Raw genomic sequence first — 25357 nt, 5'->3', positions numbered from 1 at the left:
AGGGAAAGAAAAAGACAAACACCTTCCAACTCATCAGTACAATGTCAAAGGCAATAGCAGCTATATGGCTGCAAAACTGTCTTGCTTTCCTGCCTCTTCATCTCCCTTTTTTCCTTCCCTTCCACAAATTCAATTTTTTCTTCTCTGAAGGAGTTTGATTTATTTCATCAAGACTTTGATGTACACAGTTGTTTCTGGACTTCTGATTATGCTCTATTCTGGACTGGCTCAACCAGTAATTTTGGTAGTCAACTAGCAGCAAATTCCAGTTCCAAGCTGTAAGACCTGGAACCCTTCCCCAGCAAAGGTGTCAAGCCTTGTAGTGTATAATTAGTATCTGGACTTCACCATACCATGACCTCATCCATCAAAAGAATCTCAGATTCTCTGTATTCATTCTGCCTTACCTTTCCTTAAATGTGTTTATCATCAAATCATTATCACAAAATTAACATGAGCAAAAGATTAATAGCCTCATTCATATCCATTTATTTATCGATGGGCTGTCATAACTCAGTTCTGAAAGAGCTGAATTACTTAATACATACTATAGATAATATATATTATTGTATAGAAAATATAACTAAAAGTAGTTTGCTGCAAATCACAAATTCACAGTACAAACACCAAGAGCTAACTCTGATAAGCAGAATGCAGGATACATAATCACCAGAGTAATAAAAATATTAAAAAGGCAAAAGCCACTGGGCTTTTTAACTAATTTCCCATAAACAAAGATAGTCAATAGCATTTCTAAGTCTAATGATTTATGTATCTCAAAATCTGCTTTGTTAATCTCTGTTGAGACACTGTAAGAATACATTTTCTGTAAGCATTTTGGAAAAATGTTGTAGATATAGTATTGATCTCAGCAGAAAACTAAATAGCCCGCAAAACACCTTTCAATATAATCTCTGTCAAAGTCATGTTCATAGCTTATTTAACCATCCCTATATCTTTATTAGTATAATAAGGAAGTTATTTATACTTTCCCTATCAGTTTCCTCTGCCAGCTGGTTGGGGAAAATGCAAGTCACTAGTGAGAATAATCTCCATATAGGTAATTCCCAAGTAAGAGATGAGCAACACTGGCATTCTCACTTCCCAGAGAGAAAACTGTCCAGAAGAGGTGGTGGACTGTCTCCTCTACTTCTACCTCTCAGGACTTCAGGGAAAGGGAAAAGTTGCTTTTTAGAATCATAGGATCTAAGGATCTGCAATTCACACTGACATGTTCTGCCATCCATCGACTATACTGATTATGCAGGAGCTGCACTATTCGAAACTACCCAGATTCCCACTAATGCAAAAGCTGATAACATACATCTCATCTACAAAAGGAAGAAGGTATGACATGTCAAACTCACAGAGCTCGAACAAGCCACAGGTTACAGGCCACCAGGGCAACAATAAACACTAAGGCAAGAGATAAAAGCAGGTCCATGTCAGGAGCAGCAAATTCTGGGAGAATTACACTCCAGTGTAGACTTTTTTCTCCACTGCTCTCATATGGACACATGAATGCAAGAGGAAGCTAGGTAGACAATGATTTTGGAAAGAGGCGTTAACCAACAACATTGTGGCTTCTGGAAACATTATTAGTCAAATCAAGGAGACAAAGGCCATTTCCAGAGCTCCCTGTGCTTTTAACTAGCCTTGTTCTGCCTTGCACTCATTGGCTGCTTGCTGCAGTCCACTCCACAAAGTGTGTATTTCCATGCCTGTCCTCTTTCTCATCTCAGTATCTGTCCAGTGGAGTTCTTCTCCCTCTTTCTTTCAGTGTTGTTCTTGTTCTGACCTAACATAGGACCTTATTTGCCATCAGACTTCCTGCTCAAATGTTTCAGTCCTTTTCCGAGTCTGTATCTATCTTGCCAAAATGCAGTGGTTTTCTGCTATTAGGGATTAGTACCATCTTCTACAGTCCCCCAGCCTCCCCCACTGCTAAAATATTCAATTCACAAAAAAGGAAGCAGATCCCGTTAATAATATTTTGCCTATTTGGTGCACTTGTACGTTCACTGCAACATCAGCAAAATCATAACAGCTACAATACAGCTTCTGTCTCTAGATAATCTTATTCAAAAGTCAGTGAAATCAACATAGAAATTCCCATGTACAGGTTGACTTAAAAGTAGACATTACAATTTTGAGTATCAGACTATTGACATTATCATCAGCCAATTTACATGTATGGTAATTTATAATAGAAAAATTAATCATTACTATGTTACTAAAACAAAAAAATATTTGATAAATTGCTTTAAAATCACCAAAAAAAAATGTATCCCCATTAATAAATAACCTAAATTGCAACAAAATGCAAGACAGTAATGAAATATCCTTTGAGAACTGACAATCCTTTTCCTAATTTCATCCTGCTATTAATTCTTCCACCACCACTGATGTGAAGCCCAGAATACGACCAAAGTAATTGTCTTTGTACAGATAACCCTTTCTGCATTATTCCAAATTATGACCATGACTAAAAGCAGATTCTGTCTACTTGTGCAATACTCCCCAGAATTAGCCTGCAGAATGGAAAGCAGCACTGTGAGTCTTGTTGATTCAAGTCGCGTTCCTCTCCCCTTGGAAAGGAGCACAGAAAGGAGTGTCATAATTATTAGAATATTATGATCGCTTTGGGACTGACATTTTGTTAGACATACACAAATAGCATCTGAGGTTGTAGAAGTAAACTGAAGTAATCCCACAACAGCAATTAAATCGAAATATCATTTTATTGATCTCAGAATATAGTGCTTCTCAACTTAATAAAATTGGAATAATTAAAGTAAGTGCCGCACTCTTCCAGTGAGTATGTAGCAATAAGAAATGTACCATATGAGCTAATTTGCTCCAGAACTGATTCATAGAGATGGCATTTGTGCACCAAAGTCTTTTACACTAAAAAAATATGCAGTTATTTATAATTTGGTTTTAATTGTATTTTTAATATTGGAACACCATGTTTTATTTATGTTATAAAAATACTTTTCACTTTATTTTGCAGAGTGCAACTAACTTGGATAAAAATACCATGAAAGCTGAGAGTGCATGGCTGTTCAGAATATGGTATGGCTTTGACCACAAGTATCCTTTCTGTTATAAGCCACGGATGATAGTTGCATTACAACTGCTACCTTCAGAATAATTAAGAATCCAAAATTTATACTTTTTAAAACAAAAACAAAAGCACAGTTTATTTTAACATGTTTAGTGAGGAGAAGAAATGTTTTAAGTTCAAAGAAACAGGTCTAGAGACTCTGGGCAGTGCAGTGCTATTACATTCCAAATTGAAGCTGTGGGGAGTGAGAATGAGCTAAGAAGCTCTACCCTACAGTAGGATATGGAAAACAGGTTTCAACAAATTAACCTTTTTGTATTCCAAGATAAAACTAATCCTCAATTTATTAATCACATAGGATGTAAATTCTGTGTTTGGGAAGCCAGGAGGCTGGAAACTGAAGTCCAATGGCAGTTGCCTGCTTGCATATTCAGAAAGCAGTAGTTACCCAAGAGAAAGTAAAAAAGACAACACTAGTTTACTCACACCTTTTACAAACAGAAAAGGATGCACTCACTGTAAACATGCAGAATCCAGGACTCCCCTGGAGCTTGTACTGCCAATTCCATAGTTTCCTGTGCCTTGTAGTTCTATTTACATTACTACTGAGGGATGTACAGTAGAGATCTTGAATATAGGCATCTGATGCTTTAATTTGAGAAAGTCTAGTTTCCATGTCTTATGCATATCAAGCAAATATTTTAAGTGATTTTTAAAAAAAATTCTTCAAGTGAAAAAAACCCCAAAGCCAATGGGAGAACATACATTCATTGACACCCGTGTTATCTCTAATGCCTGCACAATGACTGTAAAAGCTACCATTCTAATTTGCTGTCATTTTAAGCTGACTTTGCAAAGGCTTTGCCCAGCTCTCAGTGAGAGCCCTCAACAACAATCATGTCCAAAGCCTTTCACAGAGATACAATGAATATACGGTAAGCCCACCTGCTCATTTCCATGCACACTGGCTCAGGAGCAGAACAGGCAGAGCTCTACAGTAGCCTCCATTGCTCAGTAGCACATCTCTTGGTCAATCACCCTGAACTGCTGAGTAGAGTGTAACATTCAAGCTGGTTTTTTTCTGATACCAGGTGAGGCAAACTGGGATGAAATATTTCAGCTGATAACATGTAACTCTGGGAATACAGCTTCCTTAAGGAGTTCAAGTGAATAGACTTCTGATAGGAAAAAAATAAATAAATCTTTTCAGTTAAAAATTAATGTACTGCCCTAATTCAACTAACAGAGCAGTTTAAAGGGCCAAAAAGCACTTCACAGAAAATGTTCCCCTAAGATAATTATTCAAGAATACTTAGAAACAGCAGGTAAATGCTGTTTAAATAGGGGAAATGTTAAAATGCTAATGCCAGGATAACTAACTTTAACTACCACTCAGTTCCACTTCTTTTTCAGAAGGAATATTCTGTGGTCATGGTATATCCCAGAAACAAGGGTAGAGGTAGAAAACCAGGGAGAGAGGCAGAAGGGAAAGAAATCAATATGAATTCAAACTGTAAATGCAAAACGGAAGGACTGTGAAATGCACCAGAAGCACCTGTTCTCATAGGTTGTCTGTATGCCAGACATCCTGAATAGAGGTTTTAGTCTAGAAAGGCTAGCTTCCATAACTTTCAAATTTCAAGAAAATATTTTAAGGTGTGGGTTTGTGGAGTTTTAAATATTCTTTAAAAGAACAAATTTATTCATGTCAATCTCTCCTCCAGTCAAGTCACAATCTTTCTTTAGAACTCAGATTTTCAGATATTATAGCCCTGCCATTATCCTAAAATATGTTTTTATTATAAAGAATTCTTTGACATCTTTTAAATCCTGAAAAATGTAATCCTGTATACCTGCACAAAATAAGGATTCAACCCACTAATGCTGTGACTCAGAGCTCCAAGTATTTCTTTGGTATGACTGTTTCTGAAAGACACTCTTCAGGAGAGAAATTATCCACCCAAACTTTCTTTTGCCTTTTCCTGCCTAAATTAAAAAGCTGTGCTGCTAAATTTAGAAGAATAAATTGTCATAAAGCACAGTATTTGTGCTCAATACAAGATACATAGAGGATTATGCAAGATAAAGTTTTCAAATAAAAGATACAGACAAATCTATCTAGTTTGAAAGCAAGACTGTGACATTTCTATAGTTTGACATTTGCTCTTAGGCATTACCACAAATCTACCCACTCTTCTGGCAGTAACATCTCTTATGCCTATTTATTTCACAAGGGAAAAGCAAGAGGGATGAAATATCACTGAGGAAATAAAAAAGCTGTGCTGTCCCTTACTGTCCTTTATGAGTAATTTCCACTTAGTTCAGTGGTCTTACACAATTGTAAAGGACCACACTAGGATAGAACTATATCAAAAAGCTCCTGAAATTCTGTTTGAGAATAAAATCTTATTTTTATTCTGAAAGAAACAGTGGGAATCTGATCCAGAGCCAGCTAGGTTCAACAAGGGTTGTTTTCTTTAAGCAAGTATCCTTGAATCAGGTATTGACACCTAAGTATACTGTTGCCTAAAATCTAGGCTAAAAAGTGTTAATATTGGAATAGTAAAAATGAATGAGGCGTCATTTAAGTACTTAGAGGTATCCTCTTGGATTTTCAACTTAATTTAAACAACAAAAATGCAAAATAATATACTTGGCACCTGACAATGGGTAAAATCCAGTTAAATTATTTCAACTTCATTTTTAAAGCTTACAATGTATTACCATTTGAAGCTGTAATAGCCTACTTAAGGGTAGAGGAAAAGTACACTAGAGGAAAAATAAACAAAGATATTTCAAGAGTTTATCAGCACAGTAACCCAGGACTATATACATAGCTTGATATTGTTGTTTGTGTCATGTTTTTTCAAGGCAGATGTAGCCAAGTTTAGCTAACAAATTAAGAAGTAGGTGGACATTTTATCCTGCAAGGGATGAGAACGAGCATACTGTATGTGCTAAAGTGTTTCCATCTATAAATGCTCACTGTCTTCTTAAGAAGAAGCCTCTGTCATGTTGCAAGATATGTACTTTCATAGCACACACTGAAACTTCCACTGAGAGAAAAGAGTTACCACGTAAAAGGAAAATGTCTGCGAGATCACAACAGAAGAAAGCAGAAACACAAGGAGGAGGGACAAAGACTTCAAACGCACAGTAAGTTTCTTTGAATACCGAAGTGTTAAATTGCAAGACATGGGCAGCAAGTCTAATCATATTGATCCGGCAACAGGTGATTATGAGATTACATGTGATGTGATCCTCCAAGTCGAAACATGACCAGACCACTCATGCTATCTCTAGCACATGTGACAGGTGAGAGGGAGCAAGAGAGATACAATGATTGTTGTGGACTTGCTAGTATGGGTATAGGAAGTACTGTAGTGACAGGACTATGACATCCTTGATACTGCTCCAAGCTACCAAATAGTAGATGTCTAACTTGCACAGGGCTTTCGAGTGGCTCACATGCACATTGCCACTTATGGAGTAGTAGCAGGAGAGCTCTCACTTTCTTTACAGATTTCTTTTCAATCTCAGCAGCTAACATTCAGCTACACCGAACAGAAGCAGGAGTCTGGGACACAGTGAGCTGATTCTCTAAAAGCATTTCTACTTGAACTGTAGTTATCCATCATTCTGATTAATTCCCTTGAGTTAAAAAAAAAAAAAAAAAAGGCTGTTTGAGTCCTTTGCACTTACCTGAAATCAATCAGCCAAAAGCAAAAGGAGGTGAACTATTTGTAGACTGAAAGTTTATCCTCCATAACTTATTAGGGCACCTACAATTTTATACCCCTGTGCTTTGTACATGGATAAAACAGACGTAATGGCTGCCTGTGAACTAAGATGACTACCATTCTGTGCCTGTGAGAAAATGGAAAAGCTACTAAAAGCATAAGTGCATTCCAGGGTGAACTGACAATCAAAATAAAATTCAGCATTTTGTGGTCTTCAGCTGAATGTTCCTATGGGATGACTTTCCACTCTCAAATCAGAGACAGAGATCTTTGGAAGGATAAGACAAGAGACTGTAGTCCATATGCACCCCATTTTCTTTTGCCTCCTGGAGAATATAAGGTTTCTTAAATACTAATATTCTGATTTGGTATTATCACTGCAGTGACAACAGCAAAATAGAACACACTGACCATGTTTTGGGCCATAACCTCATTTTGATAGACACTTTACAAAAAAGAGAAGACAATCTTAGAGATACTTCAGTGTAATTATAAGTCAAAGAAGCATCAGATAATGCAACGTAAGCAAATTCAGGTATCACAGTCATGTAGAAATGGCTAGAATTAAAGGCAGACATCATAGCATAGATATGCAAATAGAGCAAAAGAATCAGTTTTGAAGTTGTTACAAGCAGATCAGAAAACAGCTGAGGGGAAAGCACATATCCTAGTAAATTAATTATAGTGGATATCATAACATCAACATGACAAAAGAGCAGCTCAGTGGTTTTCTCAAACATTGCAAACTTGAGCAGTACAGAGTACCCATAAAGTATTTTATCATTACCAACAACTGCCTGAACTTGATTTAAAACTTATTCCAAGAACATATTTTCAAGCACATGATCTAGAAAAACTCAGTGTTCTTTTTACAGCAGAGATAATCAGTATATCTGATTTGGTACTATTTCCTGACCCTTTCCAAGGACACAAGATTGTTGAAACTCTGCAAATTAACCTAATATATAAATATGGCTAATGATTAACCAGAACAATAAGTGACCTCAGTTTGTCCTCCATTCACAGAAAGAAACCTGGATAAATAGTTCTTAAACAATTCCACTCTAAATATGAAAGTAGAAAAATCATTCTCATTTGTAAAGTTTCTCTCATGACAGTTCTTTTAAAATCTCATTCGTGTCCAGGTTTTTAAAAAAAAAAAAAAAAAAAACACCACAAAAAACACTAAACATGAGTTAAGTAACAAGTAGGAATGCAAAGTTAAATACAAATTGTCAAATGAAAATGTCTGGTTCTTTTATGATATTTGATTGTTATCTTTTTCACCCTTCCATTGCACAGATACATAGACAAAGTTTGTGGGTTTTTCTTAATATTTTTATTGCAATATATATAACTTGGACCCACCACCCTGTCCCCACCATGAACCTGAAGGGAGCTGCAATAATTTTAGATTCACAAAAAGACCCAAAAAAATGAAGCTGGGAAAAAGGAACTGACAAGGGAAAACAATAGAAAAATAAGATGATTTTTCATAGTCTATTTTGTCTCTCAGCAATATAAAAAAATACAAAAATTAGACCATTCTGAAAGAGGAATTTTTGCCAAAGGTTTTACTTTGCTTGTAGCAAAGCCATAATATCAAATTTCTTTATTTCTCTGAAGTCTTCATAGCAGTATGCAGTATTCTTGCCTTTAAAGGAAGAAATAGACACACACATAAGAGAAGCTTTATGGGATTAAAAAAAAAAAAAATCAATGTTCAAAATAATGGTTGAACAGTGCAGACATGAGACAAGAGGAGAAGGAAAGCATATCATTACTATTGCAGTCTGAGTAAAAGGAGAAAGTGCTTTAACTTGAGACGAGATTCACAGTAAAGTCCAAAAAAAAAAAAAAAAGCCCCACATTTTGTAAGCTATTATCAAACCCTTTTTGACATCCATCAGAGACATGCTAGACCAGTTTCTATTTTCTGTTCTTTGCATCTAATGTTCATTGATTTTTGTAAGAGTTCTGCATGGTATCTAAGGCAGAATCTGGCTTACAGCTTATTCTGGAAAACTAAGTGTAGAATCACCAGCTTTTCTATTCAACATCCTAGCTCATTTTTTTGAGACAGCACACCTTTTGTTTGTGCTGTTACAGAATCACAGAATGTTTGGAGTTGAGGGGGACCTTAAAGATCATCGAGTTCCAACTCCTCTGCATGGGCAGGAACACCTTCCACTAGAACAGGCTGCTCAGAGCCCCATCCAACCTGCCCTTGAACACCTTCAGGAATGGAGTCCTCACAACATCCCTGGGCAGCCTGTTCCAGTGTCTCACTTCCCTTACACTGAATATTTTCTGCCCAATCTCTAACCTAAATCTCTCTTCTTTCAGTTCGAGAGGTTCTCTCAATTTCTGATAATGAGGACCACAACTGAATATAAAGACTGTTTTTCAGAGCTCAGGGGCCCAGATATAAACACAAGGGTCTTTATGCAACTGTGTCATTTCTTTCATGTAAAAATATATTAAATGCATTAAAATCTGCAATACCTAGAAACTACAATCCTCATCCCACAAGGGTTCCTAAAATCTAAAAATTAAATTGTTTATTGAAGGAATAACATGTTATTTTTTCCAGTACAAAACAACTTTGAAGCTCATTTTAAAAGTCAAAACTTTTTTAAAATATCTGAAACATTTCTGAGACTCACAATTGCTTTGGAGTCTGTGGCAGCACACCAAGGAGGTGACTTTTTTTTTTATTTCAGTATACCTACACTTCAGACACAAAGATACCACATCTGAAAATCTTTACTTTGACTGGGTATGACTAATTCCTTCAGAATGTTTTAGCAGCTGGCACTAAAGAAGCCCCTTTCTCTGCAAAGCACTACTACTCCTTCACCTCTGCTTGTGGGTGAGTAGTCTGTACTCCTGACCTAAGGAAACCTTTGCATTACACCCAAAAGCTGCAATACTTGAGTCATTCCTCCCAGATTTACCAAGAGACATTTCTGAAGCTATTTGGCAGACCAGTGGATGTACAAAGCCCACCAAGAGCATGTAACACTTCAGACAACCAAGGCCCCAGTCAGGCAATCTGGCTTACAAAACAATTGTCCTTTTTATTCTTACTAATGTTATTTTCAGCCACCATACACAGCTGTAGCATGTGAAAACTAGACAGCAGCAAGGTTCACACTTTAGCATAAGAGAAATTCAGCACACACACTACCAAGACAGAACTAAGTACAGAGGATCTCTCTTACAGGCATATTGTATGCAGAGGTGCTATATTAATGGCTATTAACTGAGAAGCAGGTGTTCCAGTATGGATAAAAGACAACTAGAAGAATCACTGCATTTAACCATTCAGTTCAGAACACCATTCAGTTCTGCAGCTTACTCCCTACAAGCGCATAGATGTCTGTTACAGTACCTGGCAAATCAAAATACACAACTTGAAGGAGTTGAGCTGAAGCCTAGTGAAGTCAATAGGCTCACAGATTGTCCTCAACAATATGCAGGTCAAGCCATCTTAGTATCTGATTTCACAGATAAGAATTATTATTCTGTGTGACAATTTTTTATTTTATTTTTTCCTCCCCTTCTCCCTTTGTTAGAGTATGCTGTAGTCTGAACAGACAAAGCAGAAGCCTAGGCTTGTATTAGTCCTCTCAAGCATTATTGGTTGTGGGCTGACAATACTTAACAACACCCAGAGGACCTAAATATTATATAAGAGTACCAGAAGACTATAACACAGATTTAATCAAGCATAATTTAAAACCTTCTTTCAAGTCTCTTATTATTTCAGTTGCAGCGCTTATTTGCAGAAGTTACTTTGCATTACATATCTAGAGTGTTTTTAAATGTTCTTCTGCATGTAAATCTTTTACTGTTGCCTTTCCAGACACTTAGCACATATCAGATGCTTAGAAGCGCACGCAGCATGTGCTGCATATGTAATGCCATCTACAAATGGCACTTCTTTTACAGTGACAATTATCACAGTAAGATATTACTAATTATAGCATCACCTAAGCAAGAAATTGGTAATACTTCCTAGTAAGGGTCTGTTATTAAAGTTAGGTTACAGTGGTATTCCTGTAAAAGCTGTGACACTAGAGGAATTCACTATAATTCAGGCTATTACCAAGACTGCCAAAGGGCATGTTAATGATTTTCCATTAGAAAGTATTCTTGAATTGAACTCCTTTACAGAAAGCTAGTATCTAGATGCAAAACCCTGAAAGTCATTGACATGTTCCAGTGCCTTCACTGGCTGTGGATGAGGCTCTCAATACAGGTCTTATTTGGAAGCTTAGCTTGTATATTAGCATTCTTCCCATTTTAAGTGGTTGCTCTGGAAAAAGCACTATTGGTATCCTTAGTTTGTGTTGGATATGATAGTATCAATTTGAGTTAAACAACTTTAGCACACAGTAACACAAAGCCATCAATAAGTCTGAGCCTAATGTGCAAGGATTAAAAAAAAAAAAAAGTTCGCCTCTAATTTTAAGAACACTCTGGTAACCAGTGATTCAAAATAATGCAATTATTGGCAGCAGAGAAACTCAGTCATTTTTTATTTTCTGCTATTGCAAATAGGTGCCTGGTTCACTAGAACACGTGGCATCATCCTGCATTCAAATTTATTGTGCATAAGCATTCAGTCATACTTCTCAAGAGACACAGGTGGAAAAGATGAATCAGAAGAATGAAAACACTGATTTTAGGATTGACTACAAGTTTGCATGAGGTATTGCAGCAGATCACCTCTTAGGAGCTCACTTTAACTACCAGCAATAGGATGAGGGACAACGGCTTTAAACTGGAAGAGGGTAGATTTAGGTTAGACAGTAGGAAGCAATTCTTCACTGTCAGAGTGGTGAGACAGTGGAAGAGGTTGCCCAGGGAAGCTGTGGCTGCCCCCTCCCTAGAAGTGATCAAGGCCAAGCTGGATGGGGCTTTCAGCAACCTGGTCTACTGGGAGGTTTCCCTGCCCAAGGCAGCGGGTTGGGCATAGATGATCTTTAAGGTTCTTTGCAACCGAAACCATTCTATCATAATTTGAGGATGCAAAAGTCTGAACAGGGGAGACAAAAGCTGCCTTTCATCCAACACTGTGATACGAACTGCCAAGTACAATGGAAGTCATATTATAGTGCCCTCAGGAACATAGTCTCATAATTCAGGTGCCTAAAAAAATCAGCAGAATGTTTCTGAAAGTTAAGGCTGTGGCCTTTTATGGTTCATAAATACAAACCTAGAACTCTTGAACCACTTGATTTCCATAGATGCAAGTCATTCTAGCAGAGTTTTCTGCAAAGATAGCACCATTCCTTTCAAGCAAATATGTCTGTGGGCTTCTCAGTAAAGGCTATTTGACAAAACTTACCATACTGACCTTCTTCACACAGTGTGATACACATAATTACTCATAGTAAATATAGCATTCAAATTTATATAATCTTCTCCTACAGGTCAAGAAGCTGAAGAAATTTTGGTGGTGGTATTCTTACCATTTTACCAGAATGCATCCAGTTGACATAAACAGTCTCCTGTCTGACATACGCATTTTTAAAAAGTGAGCTGCAGCTCCAGTAATGGTTCCAGATCTATTAATTTGATACCAGCCACATAACCATAAAACCTGTTACTCTCAATTCTTATCAACAGGAAGATGTTATGAGCTAGAGGGTTTGGTCTGTGACAGAATGGGACAGCACAATTATTTTATGAATTTTGTTATTTCTACTTTTAGAAATAGGAGCCATTCCTAAATGTGGCTAGTAGAGGAACAGAACATTTTTTGGATGCTTCCTTTGTGGCTCAGTCATGATTGGTCATATAGTTGCACAGAAGGAGATAAATAATGATAGACTGTAAAATAACTTTGAGAAAGCCTATACAGTTGACTTAGAAAATTACCATGAAAATGCTGCTATTTCAAAAAGCAGGGAATACTGTTGTGGAAGGTTAGGAAATGCATACTTCATTACATGAAGGACTGGAATAAGCATTTTGGTCTGATGATTTTAGTCAATTTTATTTTTCTTTAACTTGTGCTATTATACCCTATAAATATTTAACAGATTAAAACTTTATTTTAAAATTGTTACAGAGGATGCATTATTTATGCAGACAATTTTTACATTTTTTTTGTCTCCGGTGTAATTACATACTGGGAACAGAGTTGTACTAAGAATGGTAAAATATCACTCAAATTTTATAAATTTCCTATCCAGTGCAGATAGACTTTGAGTGTTTTGCTGTCTGTTCATTAGAAATTTATAGGGGATGTTTTATTCAATCTGCTAGAAGCAACCTGGTGATTTTCTGAACTGATTCTTTAGCACAGCACCATTCTTTATGGTACTTTAAATATATACTTTTGGGTGCAGAAGCAGGGAAAACCAGTTGAAAAGTGAAACATTTCTCTACATGTTTTGAAATATGCAGTTGCTTAAAGTAAGCCATAATTTTGAAATTTTAAACAGTAAATTGTTAATTATACCCTCATTAGCCAAACATTTACTACTTATTTTAAAGAACAGAACCTCAGCTTTGCAAAGTCTGTGAGCAGTTCAAGAAGAGGCTCCTTCCTTGTTTGATTTTGTGTTTGGTACACTAAGGACCCATGGTCTAAATTCAGCAATGACTTCAACAATGATGGCTACACCTGTGTAATACCATGAACTTAAGCCCAGCCTATTTGTCTTAGTTTACACCAGTAAAAAAAGAGCAGCTGTCAGTGCATTCAACCTTGAGGCCTTTCCTGGAATGTCTTTGGCTTCAGTGCCTTAAGTCTCTGTTACACTAGTAAAAAAAAAAAACAAAACAAAACAAAACAAAAAAAAAACCAAACACCACATCACTTTTCATGTTAACTGTTTCCCCAAACCAGTGTGAATAAATTCCCTCTATTGTACAGTGATTTAAGCTAGATTCCTTGAGAAGAAAGCATAAGGAAAGTGGATTTATTTTTTTTCCTCAGCTACTGGAACTATCCTACATAAGTCATGAAACTGATAATGGTTTCTCATTCTCCAGTGACCAGCCTTCAGATGGGAAGCAGCACAGCCATAGAGTACCAAAACCTGATTTACACTCTGTTGACAGGACATCTAAAACCAGCTTAAGGAATTTTGAACAATAATGATAAGCCCTAATATTTTGAATGTGATTAAGAAATTATAGACATTTCTTCAATGGGGAAGTACAGAAATGGTTTTTACTTATGAAAACCCCAGTGTGATTTATTCAAAAGCTGAGTCCTCATTACGGATACAGAATAGTGCAATACACAGATGGTTAAGACTAAATTTTTTGGTGAATTATTCACTGAAATTTGCATTGCTACACAGCACAAACTATTTTTAGATTCTGCATGAATAGAATATCTAATATAGAATTGCTTTATAGTATGCAATAATGCAAGTACCCATAAAGTGCTTTTCACATACTGCAGGCATCCAAAAGTTTCAAATGCATAAAACATGGTTACACTTGCTGCACAAATGACTGCATATCAGCTTCAACCACATTTTAATTAAAATCAGATGTAAAAAATGCATATATACAGTCTGCTAAGACATAGTTAAATTGCTATTGATAACTGCCATGATACGAAGTATCAGTAGGAAATGGAGTGAATAAAGATGTGATTGATCTGTAGGGCTGAGTCCTTCTAGCTAAACCTGAGTGCTGAACTAGACACCATACAAGAAATGCTATTTGTTAACTATCCATGAAAATGCAGATAAAGCAACTCTGAATCAGATTGTTCCACAAGTTACTACACGTTTAACAAGGCAATATGAAGATAGTTTTTATGTTTAGTTATCTGTGATACATAATTCAATAATACCTTAAAACTTAAAATACAAGGAAAGATTAAGTATTAAAAAAACCAAATGTGTATATAGCCCATGCAGAACACTTTCATTCTCAGTTATACAATGGTGCAGCCTCAGCAGCAGGATTCAACAGTGAAAGCCCCAACACAGGCTGGTCAGTATCTTGCCTGCTATGATATTGTTCTAGGAAATACAGTTGATTCAAATCTTCTTGAGCTAAGAAGAACCAAAAATCCTGATCTTTCACTTCCCAGATCAGTGCTTTAACACCTAGACTATTACATAAAAATGGCCAGTAAATGCACCTGGCAGCTGAGATTTTTTTGGTTGAGTTCACTGCTGTCTCAATGAGTTAGGGATGATAAAAGGACACCTAACTTACAATGTCACTCTAGGAAATAAGACAGAAATTAAATATAACCCTTTCCAAATTACAGTGATAGTAAGATGTCTACCTCTATTGGTGTCTCTTTCCAGCCCATGTTGCTTCTTAACATGCATAGGGATATGATTAGGAACCTAAAGGAGATTTGTGGCTAGTAATGCAGGTGAATTACGGTTTATTCTTCAGTATAAAATGCCAACTCTGCTCATTTAATTGGACTATGCATCTTCACCAGTATTTCCAAGAACACAGAGGATAGCTCAAAGTTACTTTTTTTAATTTTAACTTATCTAGTAATAAATACATCTACATCTTTATATGCTTTATAGAAGCAGACATATGCTTGCTTTTCCTCCATGTGCAAGGTAATTGCAATTTGAAAGCTGGACTGCACATGAGAACAATGACAAGCTGGAGTTACTGTCTTACAAGTGCACATAGCAGGAAAAGACCAAGTAGGTACGCTATGAAATGCAGCTGGGAAGCTGTAGCCATTAGCCATGGATGAGAACAGGTTGGAAGCTCAGGGAAAATTAATCACAAGTGTTTTCTCAGGAGTTTCTCATAAGATAATTCTGGGACCTTCTCCTGTAACCCTTCCCTGAAACATGTGCAGTTCCCTAGGATGGGGAGAGGAGTTCCTGAAGCAGAAGCCTTAGCAAGACCTTGCCCCCAAAACCTCCCTCCCCATGGCTGGGGAGATACACTATGAGCTTGTCACTATAGATAGGTATTTTCTGCTCATGCTTTCAGAGGTAAAGAAAAGGAAATTCATATTCTGTACAGCAGTTCATCAGCTGCAAAGCAAATAGTTGTGATTCAATTTATCACAAACAATAACAAAACAGGAATTAATATTAACAAGCTAATGCTTCATCTGATTGTGAGGGTTTTTTTAATCTTCTTTCTAATTAATTTTGACAGATCGAATTAAAATGCTTATTTGCTTCACATTTGATGTGCAGGGGGCCCTCCCTGACTTCCTCTCATGAAATTATAGGCTGTCAACACGAGCCTTTGTGGGCCCTTTTTCTTTGGGATACTGAAGAGAACTAAGTCCTTGTTTCCATCTGTTAAATATTTTTGATCTATTAAGAAGCTTCTGGTTTTCAGCAAGGTTTTCCTGCTTTTTCTTTTGCTTCTGTTTTTCAGATGTAGACATTTTACTTTAACTTGGATATTAATGCATAAGATCCCATTTTGACTGTGGACCACCTTCACTACATTCTTTTTTAAAAGTCTTCTTGTGTTAGGTCCAGCTGAAGTACCAGAGGAATAGACCTCTTATCCTTCTCTGTACTTTGTCAAAACACTTGCAAAAAACATTTGAGATATTTCAGCTGGAATTAAGGAGAGAAGATTGATTTCCTAAGGTATGCATTCTTTCTCCTGATAGAGTCAAGGCAACAGACTGCTTCAGGAGAGAAATTACTTTTCTTGCATTCTTTTCTCCTGATGTAGGAGCACTTCTCATTACCATGAATTTGAATTCTAGTTGCTTACAAAGGTGGGTGTAAGCTGCTCAGCAATGAACATTTTTTAGAGCTACTGTGTGCAAAACTACCAAACAATGCCCAAGACTAATTCTGAAGAGTTACAATCTATCACACAAAATTGGAAGATTATTGGATTCTTACATTTCTGTACTCAATGTCTTAATACCTGCAGTTTTGATGACTGCTACTAAGAAAGCAGACATATCAGGGATATATAAGAAAGAGAAGAGAGAAATATCTTCTAGCAACAAATTTCACATTAAATGATAAAGCCTAAAAATGGTGAATCAAACTTTGAAAAAAATCATTAACTATTGTTTCACAATTTTATCCTTCCTATGCTGGCATTTACAGAATTGTAGTTAACCTTTTTCTCTTAAGTGCTCTGGGGACTGGTTTGCTGTCTTGCTAAGGAATATAACATTTCTCTTTGGCATGCTTATTTCCTCACACTGATTGTTTTAAGATGAATTGTCCAATGAGTCTGAGTACAAAGCCAAAGTATACACACCTTAATCTGTTCGAAATGTCCTTCAGTTCTAAGAGACTGGTTAGTGATATTTCAGCATTGATCACAACACTAGCTTTTTCACTGTATGACCAAATTATTTCCAAGACATTTGCTTGAAAATGTACCTCCTTTTATCCCTGATAGTCTAATAGATCTTCAACTCTAATCACCATACGTTACTACCAGCACTAGATCCATTGAAATTCTTCAGTATTGCTATGTACAGGGGTTTTGAGTTGGTGACTAAAGAAATTAGCATTTACGTTCTCCTTTCTAATGGATTCATCCTCCATGAAGTGCTGCATCACTTCACTTCTCTAGTTCTTGCTCCACTTACGTCCAATATCCAGTTCTGATTGTATAGTTTCCCTACCTGCTTTTTGTTGTTCATCTTCACCTGATTCTGAAAGCCCTTAAATCTGTAGCTCAGCTCAAGCTGAGATTTCCAGTAGACCATGATGTTTTCACGTTAAAAACTATTAATTTACCTCATTGCTTTTTAATAGGTTGGGGTTTGTACCTACATTAAGTGTTGTGTGGGTTGTTTTGCTTTAAGTTTTGATGTTTTTTCAAAATAAAGACTACAGTGTCTGGGAAGGACTTTTTGCTCAATATACTATTGCATTTTAGACAGAACCTATTTAGCTAATTGCAGAAAAAAAAAAAAGTAGCTAAACATCAGATGAAAATTTAATTATTTGTTCTGTTATCTCATGAGACCTAGGTTTCTCTGCATACATTTTAGTGAGGATGTGCATGCCCTCAATCTTACAGAAAGCCTGTGACATTCTGAGAAAAGTTTTTTTATTACCAGTACCAAAATAGTAGTATGAAAAACAAAAAAATCATAATTTGTGTCACCATTTGGTAAGATGAACTTGTGGCATACATGACAGAACAAGGGAAAACCAAAGGAAATCTATGGAGGGAGATTACATGCCATGCATGTGATGAAAGTCTGGTCAATCGTGGTAGCTGCAAAGGAATCTGGAAACTGAAATGAGGCTTTACTGGGAAGACAAGAAAGGAAGAAAAAAGCATGGCACACACCAAAGGTCAGAGAAGTCAGTGAGGTCCAAAGTACTGGGGCTTTTAAACAATAAAAATCCCCCCAAAATTCGCTTTGTTGCAAGTAGATGATTTTGAGTTGCTATTCTACCATCTGTGAGCACTTGTCTAATACTCTGTAGGTGTAGTAGGCTTCCAAAAAACACTAATCCTCCAAAGGCACACCTGTGTTATCTTTTCAGAATCCTTCAGGCCTAAAATATCTGGTCATAGGTTAACTAATAAATTGCTGCTAAAATTGACTGAGATTGCAACACAACTACTTGATACCATATCTAATGTTTTAAGCCTCTATAAGACTCAACTATTCTCCATGGACAATAATTTTTCTCTGACAAGTCTGAAGGGAGTCTAATACAATCTGAAAGGTTGAAACTTTGATAAAAATTGTAACTCGTGCTCCCTTAGTAGACTCATTAAAAAAAAATACTTTCCTTTTGATCATCCACAGGCTTTAAAGATGCCTCATGACCAGTTTTAAGAGCTACATGCAGATTTTATCATACACACACACTAGCACAATCACAATCTGTTTTTTAACATATTCATATATGAACTTGTACTAAAGGACATGATTCAGATATATGCAAAACCAAGCACAATCCTTTTCATAAATATTAGCTAAGCCATATACAATATAATAAAATTCCAAACTGAGACTTTTAAAACTTCTCCATTTACTGTGGTAAGGCAAATTACAGAGTCTACCAGCAATGAAATTATCCCTGTTCTACCCCACAAGGACCAATTGCTGTGTTTTGAACTAATCTTTAAGGGGAGAAATACAGGATCACTTTTCAATGTAACTTACCAGCTTGAGCCCAAAAAGCTGCAAGCCAACAAACTTGTGATTCAGAAAAGCCTGCTGTGATATTTTCTCCATTACCTAGGGAAATCTCCATAGCAGGAATAAAATGCTTTTCTCTGCAATGATTGTTTTGATACAACACAAAAAGGAGAAGTGCTGCCCACTGCTCCATTAACAAAATTGCTTCTTAGTAATCTGTGAAACTCCAAAGTAGCTGAATCCTTGATTTATTTTTCTGACATAAGTTGTCCTCCATCTGCAAATCAGCACGTCATTGCTGCAACACATTTAATAGCTTATATTTTGTTTAGAGACTTCTAAAAGACGTTGTTCTACATAATTCAAGTGCAAATCTCTCAGGGTTTTTCATTCTTCACTTACATATACCACTAGTGCAGCTACTGCTTAGAAAATTGTAAGCCATAATAGCAACAGGCTGTGACTAACAACCACCGGAAAAGGCAAATTGATAACCTTGTGTGAATGGAAGCCTGTTTTCTCATTTTCATAAGCATTTGATAACACCCTGTTAATGAAACTTAACTTGTTCTTTGCTCCTGAGAGATGACCCCATGTTCAGTATCTTACTAAATGTGACTAGTGACTGTGACAACTCTTGCCTCTTGTGCAACACCTGTCCTGAAAACTGAGTACGTTCTCTAACAATTGGCCCAAGGTAAGCCATGCTGCTCCTGTTGCTGCATTGCCACCAGAGCCTGAGCTAGCTGAGGTAAAAGGTAGCTGGAAAAGCCTGCAGGAGCTGCAGTTGCACCTCTGACAGGAGTTCTAAGTATATCTAGAGGATAAGTGACAAACCAGAAGAATCAACTTTGACATTTCATGAACAAAACAATGTCCTGTCTCACAAAGCTGACACCTTTTTAGATATCAAGATGAGGTATGTCTCCAGTCTTGGAAGGGAAGAATGGGCAAAAGACTACATTATTTCTGTAAGAAGGATAGCAAACTCTTTCACTGCTGAGGGCACAGAGAAACATCTGGGGAAAGACCTAGGAAGAAAGGGGCAGAGAGTTACAGCTCACCCCCTCCCTTTTCCACCCTCACTCAACACAGCATATGCAGCTAGTGAACCCCCAGCAAATGTGCCCTGAGGCTGTGCCCCCAGAAGCAGCAGCCCCTGTTCCCCAGTGCAGAGCTTTAGTAAGACTCACCTACCCCCACTGTCAGGAGACAGCTGAGCACTTACAGTGCTCAGACTAGATAACTGTCCCTGTTCATTCTGCAGCACCACTATGTGATCATGGAGGGAGTCATGATTTTTCACTATTACCAAAATTTAAAATATGGATACTTGTTTTTTCCTGCAGCAATTTCTTATTTTTCTTTAATCCAGTGTTCTCCTAAAAGCACTTCTCTTCTGTGCTTACAGCAGGGCAAAAGTGCAATTCTTTCTGTGGGACATTTATTTTGAAGACTGAAATATCTCCCAAATGTTTAAATATTGGTCATGACTGGTTCCCACACCATTGATTCTATGCCATATGGCATTAGGCATCAGTAGATATCATCCACTCCTGAGAATGAATCACTTCCTGTAATGATTGGCATTTTCAGCAATTGCAAACCTTCCATGACATGCACATGTCAAAACAGTATGCAAGTTTGTTTTCATGCTGCTATGTGTCTTAATTTTGTCAATATTCCTGGACATAAAACCAAGGATATTACATAACTTATGAATTCTTTTCCTTAAAGATTTTCTAGTATTTCTAGTATTAGGAGGTAAATTTCACAAAATACACAAAATATTTGAGCATTGCTGAATTTGAAATCCTCTGAAGTTTTAAGAAGAATTTTAAGGAGGTCCTCACTTTAACACTTAACTACATGACAGAGGTTTGCATGGTAAAGAATCTTAGGCTTCCATTCCCAGGTTCACAACAGTTTCACAGAAGCTGCATGCGCCATTTTCAGCACCACTGAAGTCAAAGGGGCACTTTTCCATCCATTTTAATACATGCAGATTTGGGGGGGGGTTGGCCCAGTTTTCAAACTAAAGGTCTGTAATGCATATGGTCAGTAGAGTCTGTCAGCAGAGGTCTCAAAGCACCTTACAGTATTTACTCTTTCAAAATCATCTATAATATAAATATTACTCTTCCATTTTTGCAGCTGAATAAACCACAATACACAGTAGCTAATACCAATTGTTGACCCAGATGTCTATTGTGCCTGTAACTTTGCATTCAAAGATTATTCAGTTTTTATGAGGATTATTATTTTCTTTTCCTAAGTTGTGGATATAACAGTACTTGCCAAGAGATGGGAAAAATGGTTCTATTACAGTAGACAGTCTAGAAAGAAAAACTGGAATGTTTAAAAACAGCAGAAAGAAAGAAAACAGTAACTTGATTTTGCCCTTTTTTGCTATTGTGCCAGCTCTTATCAAAACTTTCTCATCAGATTTAGTGTCATGAGAGATGCAAGCACAAAACTGGCTAGCAAGCTTTTCTTATTGTAACAATGTGCTGTCTGCAGGCAGGGTCACTGTTCTTGCTACAAAAAAAGTAGGTTGATATTTAGAAGAAAGAACAGAACAAGAATCATGTTTGATAATGCTGCTTTTGTGCAGTTTTAATGCAGTTGGAGAAGCAGAAAAAAAGATAGTTTCTTTTATAAGGATTACAGTGATGAAAACATGAAAAGGCCAGTTAAGCAAATGTCACTGTCATTGTATAAATGCAGAACTGAATGCATCTATATATACAAACATATGCTGCTCTTTCAAAGAATACTTTTTGTAATCAAGAGGAAAACAGGGAAAAAACAATGAAAATTTATAGGATAAAGTAGGTGAAAGCAAATCTTAGGGCCATCAAAATAGGTGGCAACATTTCCACTTACGAAGTCAGCATTCCACTGTACCTCTGTATTGGATTGAAAGCTCTTCTCTTTGAACACTGACTAATTCTGACAGTGAAATGTATTTTAAGTGACAACAAAAGGCAGTTTTCTAGTAGGTGTGGGGAACGATCCATGACAGAAAAATAATCCTACAGTAGAACTGCCTCATGTGGGCAAAACCTATTTGCTAGACTAATTTTCAAAATTCTCATTTAGCTATGTTTTTTTCCTGTATGTTTGTTATGGACACCTTTCTTCCTGAATCCACCAGCCACTTTTTTGTGTGTCTAGGTTCAAACACAGATGTGCCTATCTCAATACTAAAATAAAAGTCATTACAACCTTGGAAAAAGTCCCACTTTATTAGAAAACAATATGCTCCACACACCTGGCTTTCAGTACAGGAAATCCTTAGCATGGCTAGACAATAATCTTCTGGATAAGCACCTAAGGCTGCAAAGAGTAGCACATCTCAGCATTTGAAAGCAAAAAGGGCAAACCCAAAGTTAAAGAACAGCTGGCATTTTTCATAGTAAATAGCCTTCTTGGATAACTAGTGTAAAAGAAATTCCATAAATTATTCTTCCACCTTGCAGGCAGGTATCCCAAACAGACTAATTACAACAATTTTCATGTTTAGTACAATATTTCTCACTTTTCTATTTTCTCTTCAGTCTGTCATCCAAGGTTATCAATTATTTGTTGCTTTTTAGTACATGCTGACATCATTTGCATACATCTCACATGAGTTACTTTTTCTATTATGTTTATGTAAATTTTCTCAAATAGTTGTAGTGCTGAGCTAAAATAAGGTCTATATTGTGCTCCTGATACATTTAGGGCTCTAATTTTGTTTCATTTGGCTATAACAACTTAGAGGATAAACCCAAAGGAAGAAAACCATTTAATTCAAGGACACACCTTCAGTATAGTCAAGTAAAAGGATAAGAACTTGAGAAGCAGTATACAAGTGCATTCCATACAAGTTAGACATTTCCAAGCTTTTACGTACACTGATACTTATCAACCTAAATGACACATGTGAAACACTTAATTTGTGAACTATCCCCAGAAAAACCTACATTTTGTGGTGGCTAAATTTCTGCCACAAATGTCTGTATTTCCACAAGTGGGCAAAGTATGCAAGCTAACTACCTCTGCTACTGTTGTCCTAGAGTGTGACTCCCAAAACTGGTTTCCCTTGCCTATGTTGTCAGTCTGCTTGTACTCTTTGGATGTGCTCAGAAGATGACAAGAGCATTTGAGTGCAGCTTTTCCCCATCCCAGTAGAGCTCACTGGCTGTTAGGTATGAAGCGCCATACATATGCATCAAAGTCACACTGGCTAAACAGGATAAGAAAAAGGGAAACAAGCCATCATTGGAGGATTGTGGTGTATAAACTTGCTAACTATTTTCAGCCTGCAGGTTTTTTATGTGACTGCTGGTCTGCTAGTGTTATTTATGAAAAACTTCTCTCCCCCTGTTCTCAGCAATACCCAGTTAAACAGGCTGAGAAACTCACACCCAATCTTTATTCAAGCCATACTGGCTCAATAGTGATATTTTAAAACCAACTTATTTAAAGCCATGCAAAACCTTGAGTGGACACCTTTAGTGCACTAGACACTCAGCATACCTAAATTATTATTGAATTCCCTGATTTAAGTTTTAGTGGTACAACTCTGAATATGAATGTGCCCTAAACTAACAAATTAAGTAGCAAAACACAGCAAAAAGTGTGAGCAGTCTGGTAGTCCTTTGAAGAAATGTCCAAATTGAACAATATGAACAGAATAGACTTGACAAAAAGAAGTCAGTTTTTCAAAGGTGACATCTGTTTTGCACTGGCTCCTGATGTGAAAAGGTTCATCTGTGTGTGCACATAGAAGCAAGCTAATGGGGATTTTGTGTGTTCAAACACCTATCACCATATTATGCCTTCATCAAAAACTCATGTGAACAGGACTCCAAGAGTTTCTCTAAGACAGACAGGACAATTTTACACCTGATTTGCAAACTGTTTCATATTAATAGTTATATTAAGTCCTTGAAATCAAAACCTGAGGGTATTCCTGTGTTTGCAGTAACATTTTTTCAGTCTTTCCATGCCTATAAGCCATACTGCTATATTAATCCTTTAATCATATAAATTAAGTCTAATTACCCAGATTGGGAATGTTCTAAAGGCTTTGAGACTGGGTAACATTTGGTCATGCTGCTTGCAAATAAAGGAGGGGGTTACTCCGTTTAAAAATTTATTTTCAAAAATCAGTGCAAAGGATGGAACAGAGTGAACTCTGCCTCTAACACTAAGATACTCACCCTTCGCAGATGCTGACAGGTCTTTATCAATAACCACCCTCTCTCTTTGGACCCTGACAGACAGTTTCGAAGACCTTTTATTTGCTAGGTGCCTCTCAGGTGCATCCAGCACCAGCCTACCATCTCATAAGAAAACACCACACTCAACTGTGCTAATGCCTTATCACACTGTCATTAACACATACAGGTTCTTTGCTTACTTATTTTTCCAAGATGTTTTATTGACTCAGAAATGCAAACAGGGAAGGGAGTCTGAAAATCTCTCCAAGACAGGCTCTTTGCCCTGGTTACAATTTTTTGAATCCTGCCTTTTTGCTAACTCCCTGAGACTCCTTAAACACCAAGCCTGTGCTGCGCAAGAAACCGTGACTGCTCTGGCTCACGCCGTTTCATCAATTTAAGCCAAATTTTCTAGAAAGTATATAACACAACCTACTTATATCAAATACACAACAGAAGGTGCATGAAACACCTTGCAAAAAGGTTGTTTTATCTTTGGTATACAAGTTCTCTAAAGAAGCAGAAAACAATACTACAGCTGGATAGAAATTGGACTTAATATTATGCCATGCAGCAACAGAAAGTAAATAAAAAATTAATACTGCCTTTACTTAGCTCTGTCAAATAGATAAGGAAAGTGGTGGGTTTAGCGTGTTGAGTTCTTTTTCTAAACTTCACAATCACAGTTTTAGTATTTTCTACAAATTCGTTTCCTATCATCACTTTAGAAAGCCTTTATGCTTTCTTTTATCTCCCAGTACAGTTTTCATTAAATTTTGCTCACGATTTACAGTTATAGTGCTCTTGCAAATAGAGTCCTTGCTAACAAATTATGAATTATTAATTCCAGTTGTTGGTCTGGGGACAAATTTCTGAACATTATGTTATTCTAACATCTCCTGGGCCTTGGCCAGGTAGAGGGGAAGCATGCAGTATCCCACAAAATCTAAGAAAAAAGCCTGTGTGCATTGGGTTGGAATCTTCTTTCATTAATTCTAGGGCAGCAATAGCTTCACCTTTCAGTAACTGCTGCACCAATGTTGCTGCAGTGCTGAAGAATAGGTGATAAACTCTGCTAGATCCCAAACTCAGCTAACCCTTCCTACAATTGCATCCCTCATATTCCTAAAGGTGAAATCCACAGAGACTCACCCCAACAATTTGTATATTATAACCACTGCATGATGGATGTGATGCATGCAGAGGAGCAAGGAGAAAGGGAAATTACTTGGCCCTTGTGAGAAAATACCTACGCTTCATCATCACACTATTAAGG

The 25357-nt window shown here is 36.9% G+C and overlaps 1 protein-coding gene across 1 annotated transcript in view; it reads left to right on the top strand.

Moving 5' to 3' along the window:
- The window catches only part of SLC9A9 (solute carrier family 9, subfamily A (NHE9, cation proton antiporter 9), member 9), a 182209-nt gene that overhangs the window by 141357 nt on the left and 15495 nt on the right, over positions 1-25357 (top strand). The window contains exon 14 of the mRNA XM_010001677.1: positions 3014-3093. Within this exon, the coding sequence (XP_009999979.1) occupies positions 3014-3093 (80 nt within the window). The remainder of the gene's footprint in view (positions 1-3013; positions 3094-25357) is intronic.

The sequence above is a fragment of the Chaetura pelagica genome, unplaced genomic scaffold (genome assembly GCF_000747805.2).
Source record: "Chaetura pelagica isolate M959 unplaced genomic scaffold, ChaPel_1.0 scaffold207, whole genome shotgun sequence".
NCBI classification, from domain to species: domain Eukaryota; kingdom Metazoa; phylum Chordata; class Aves; order Apodiformes; family Apodidae; genus Chaetura; species Chaetura pelagica.
Note: the sequence above shows the minus strand (reverse complement) of the source record. Positions and strands in the feature narration are given on the sequence as shown.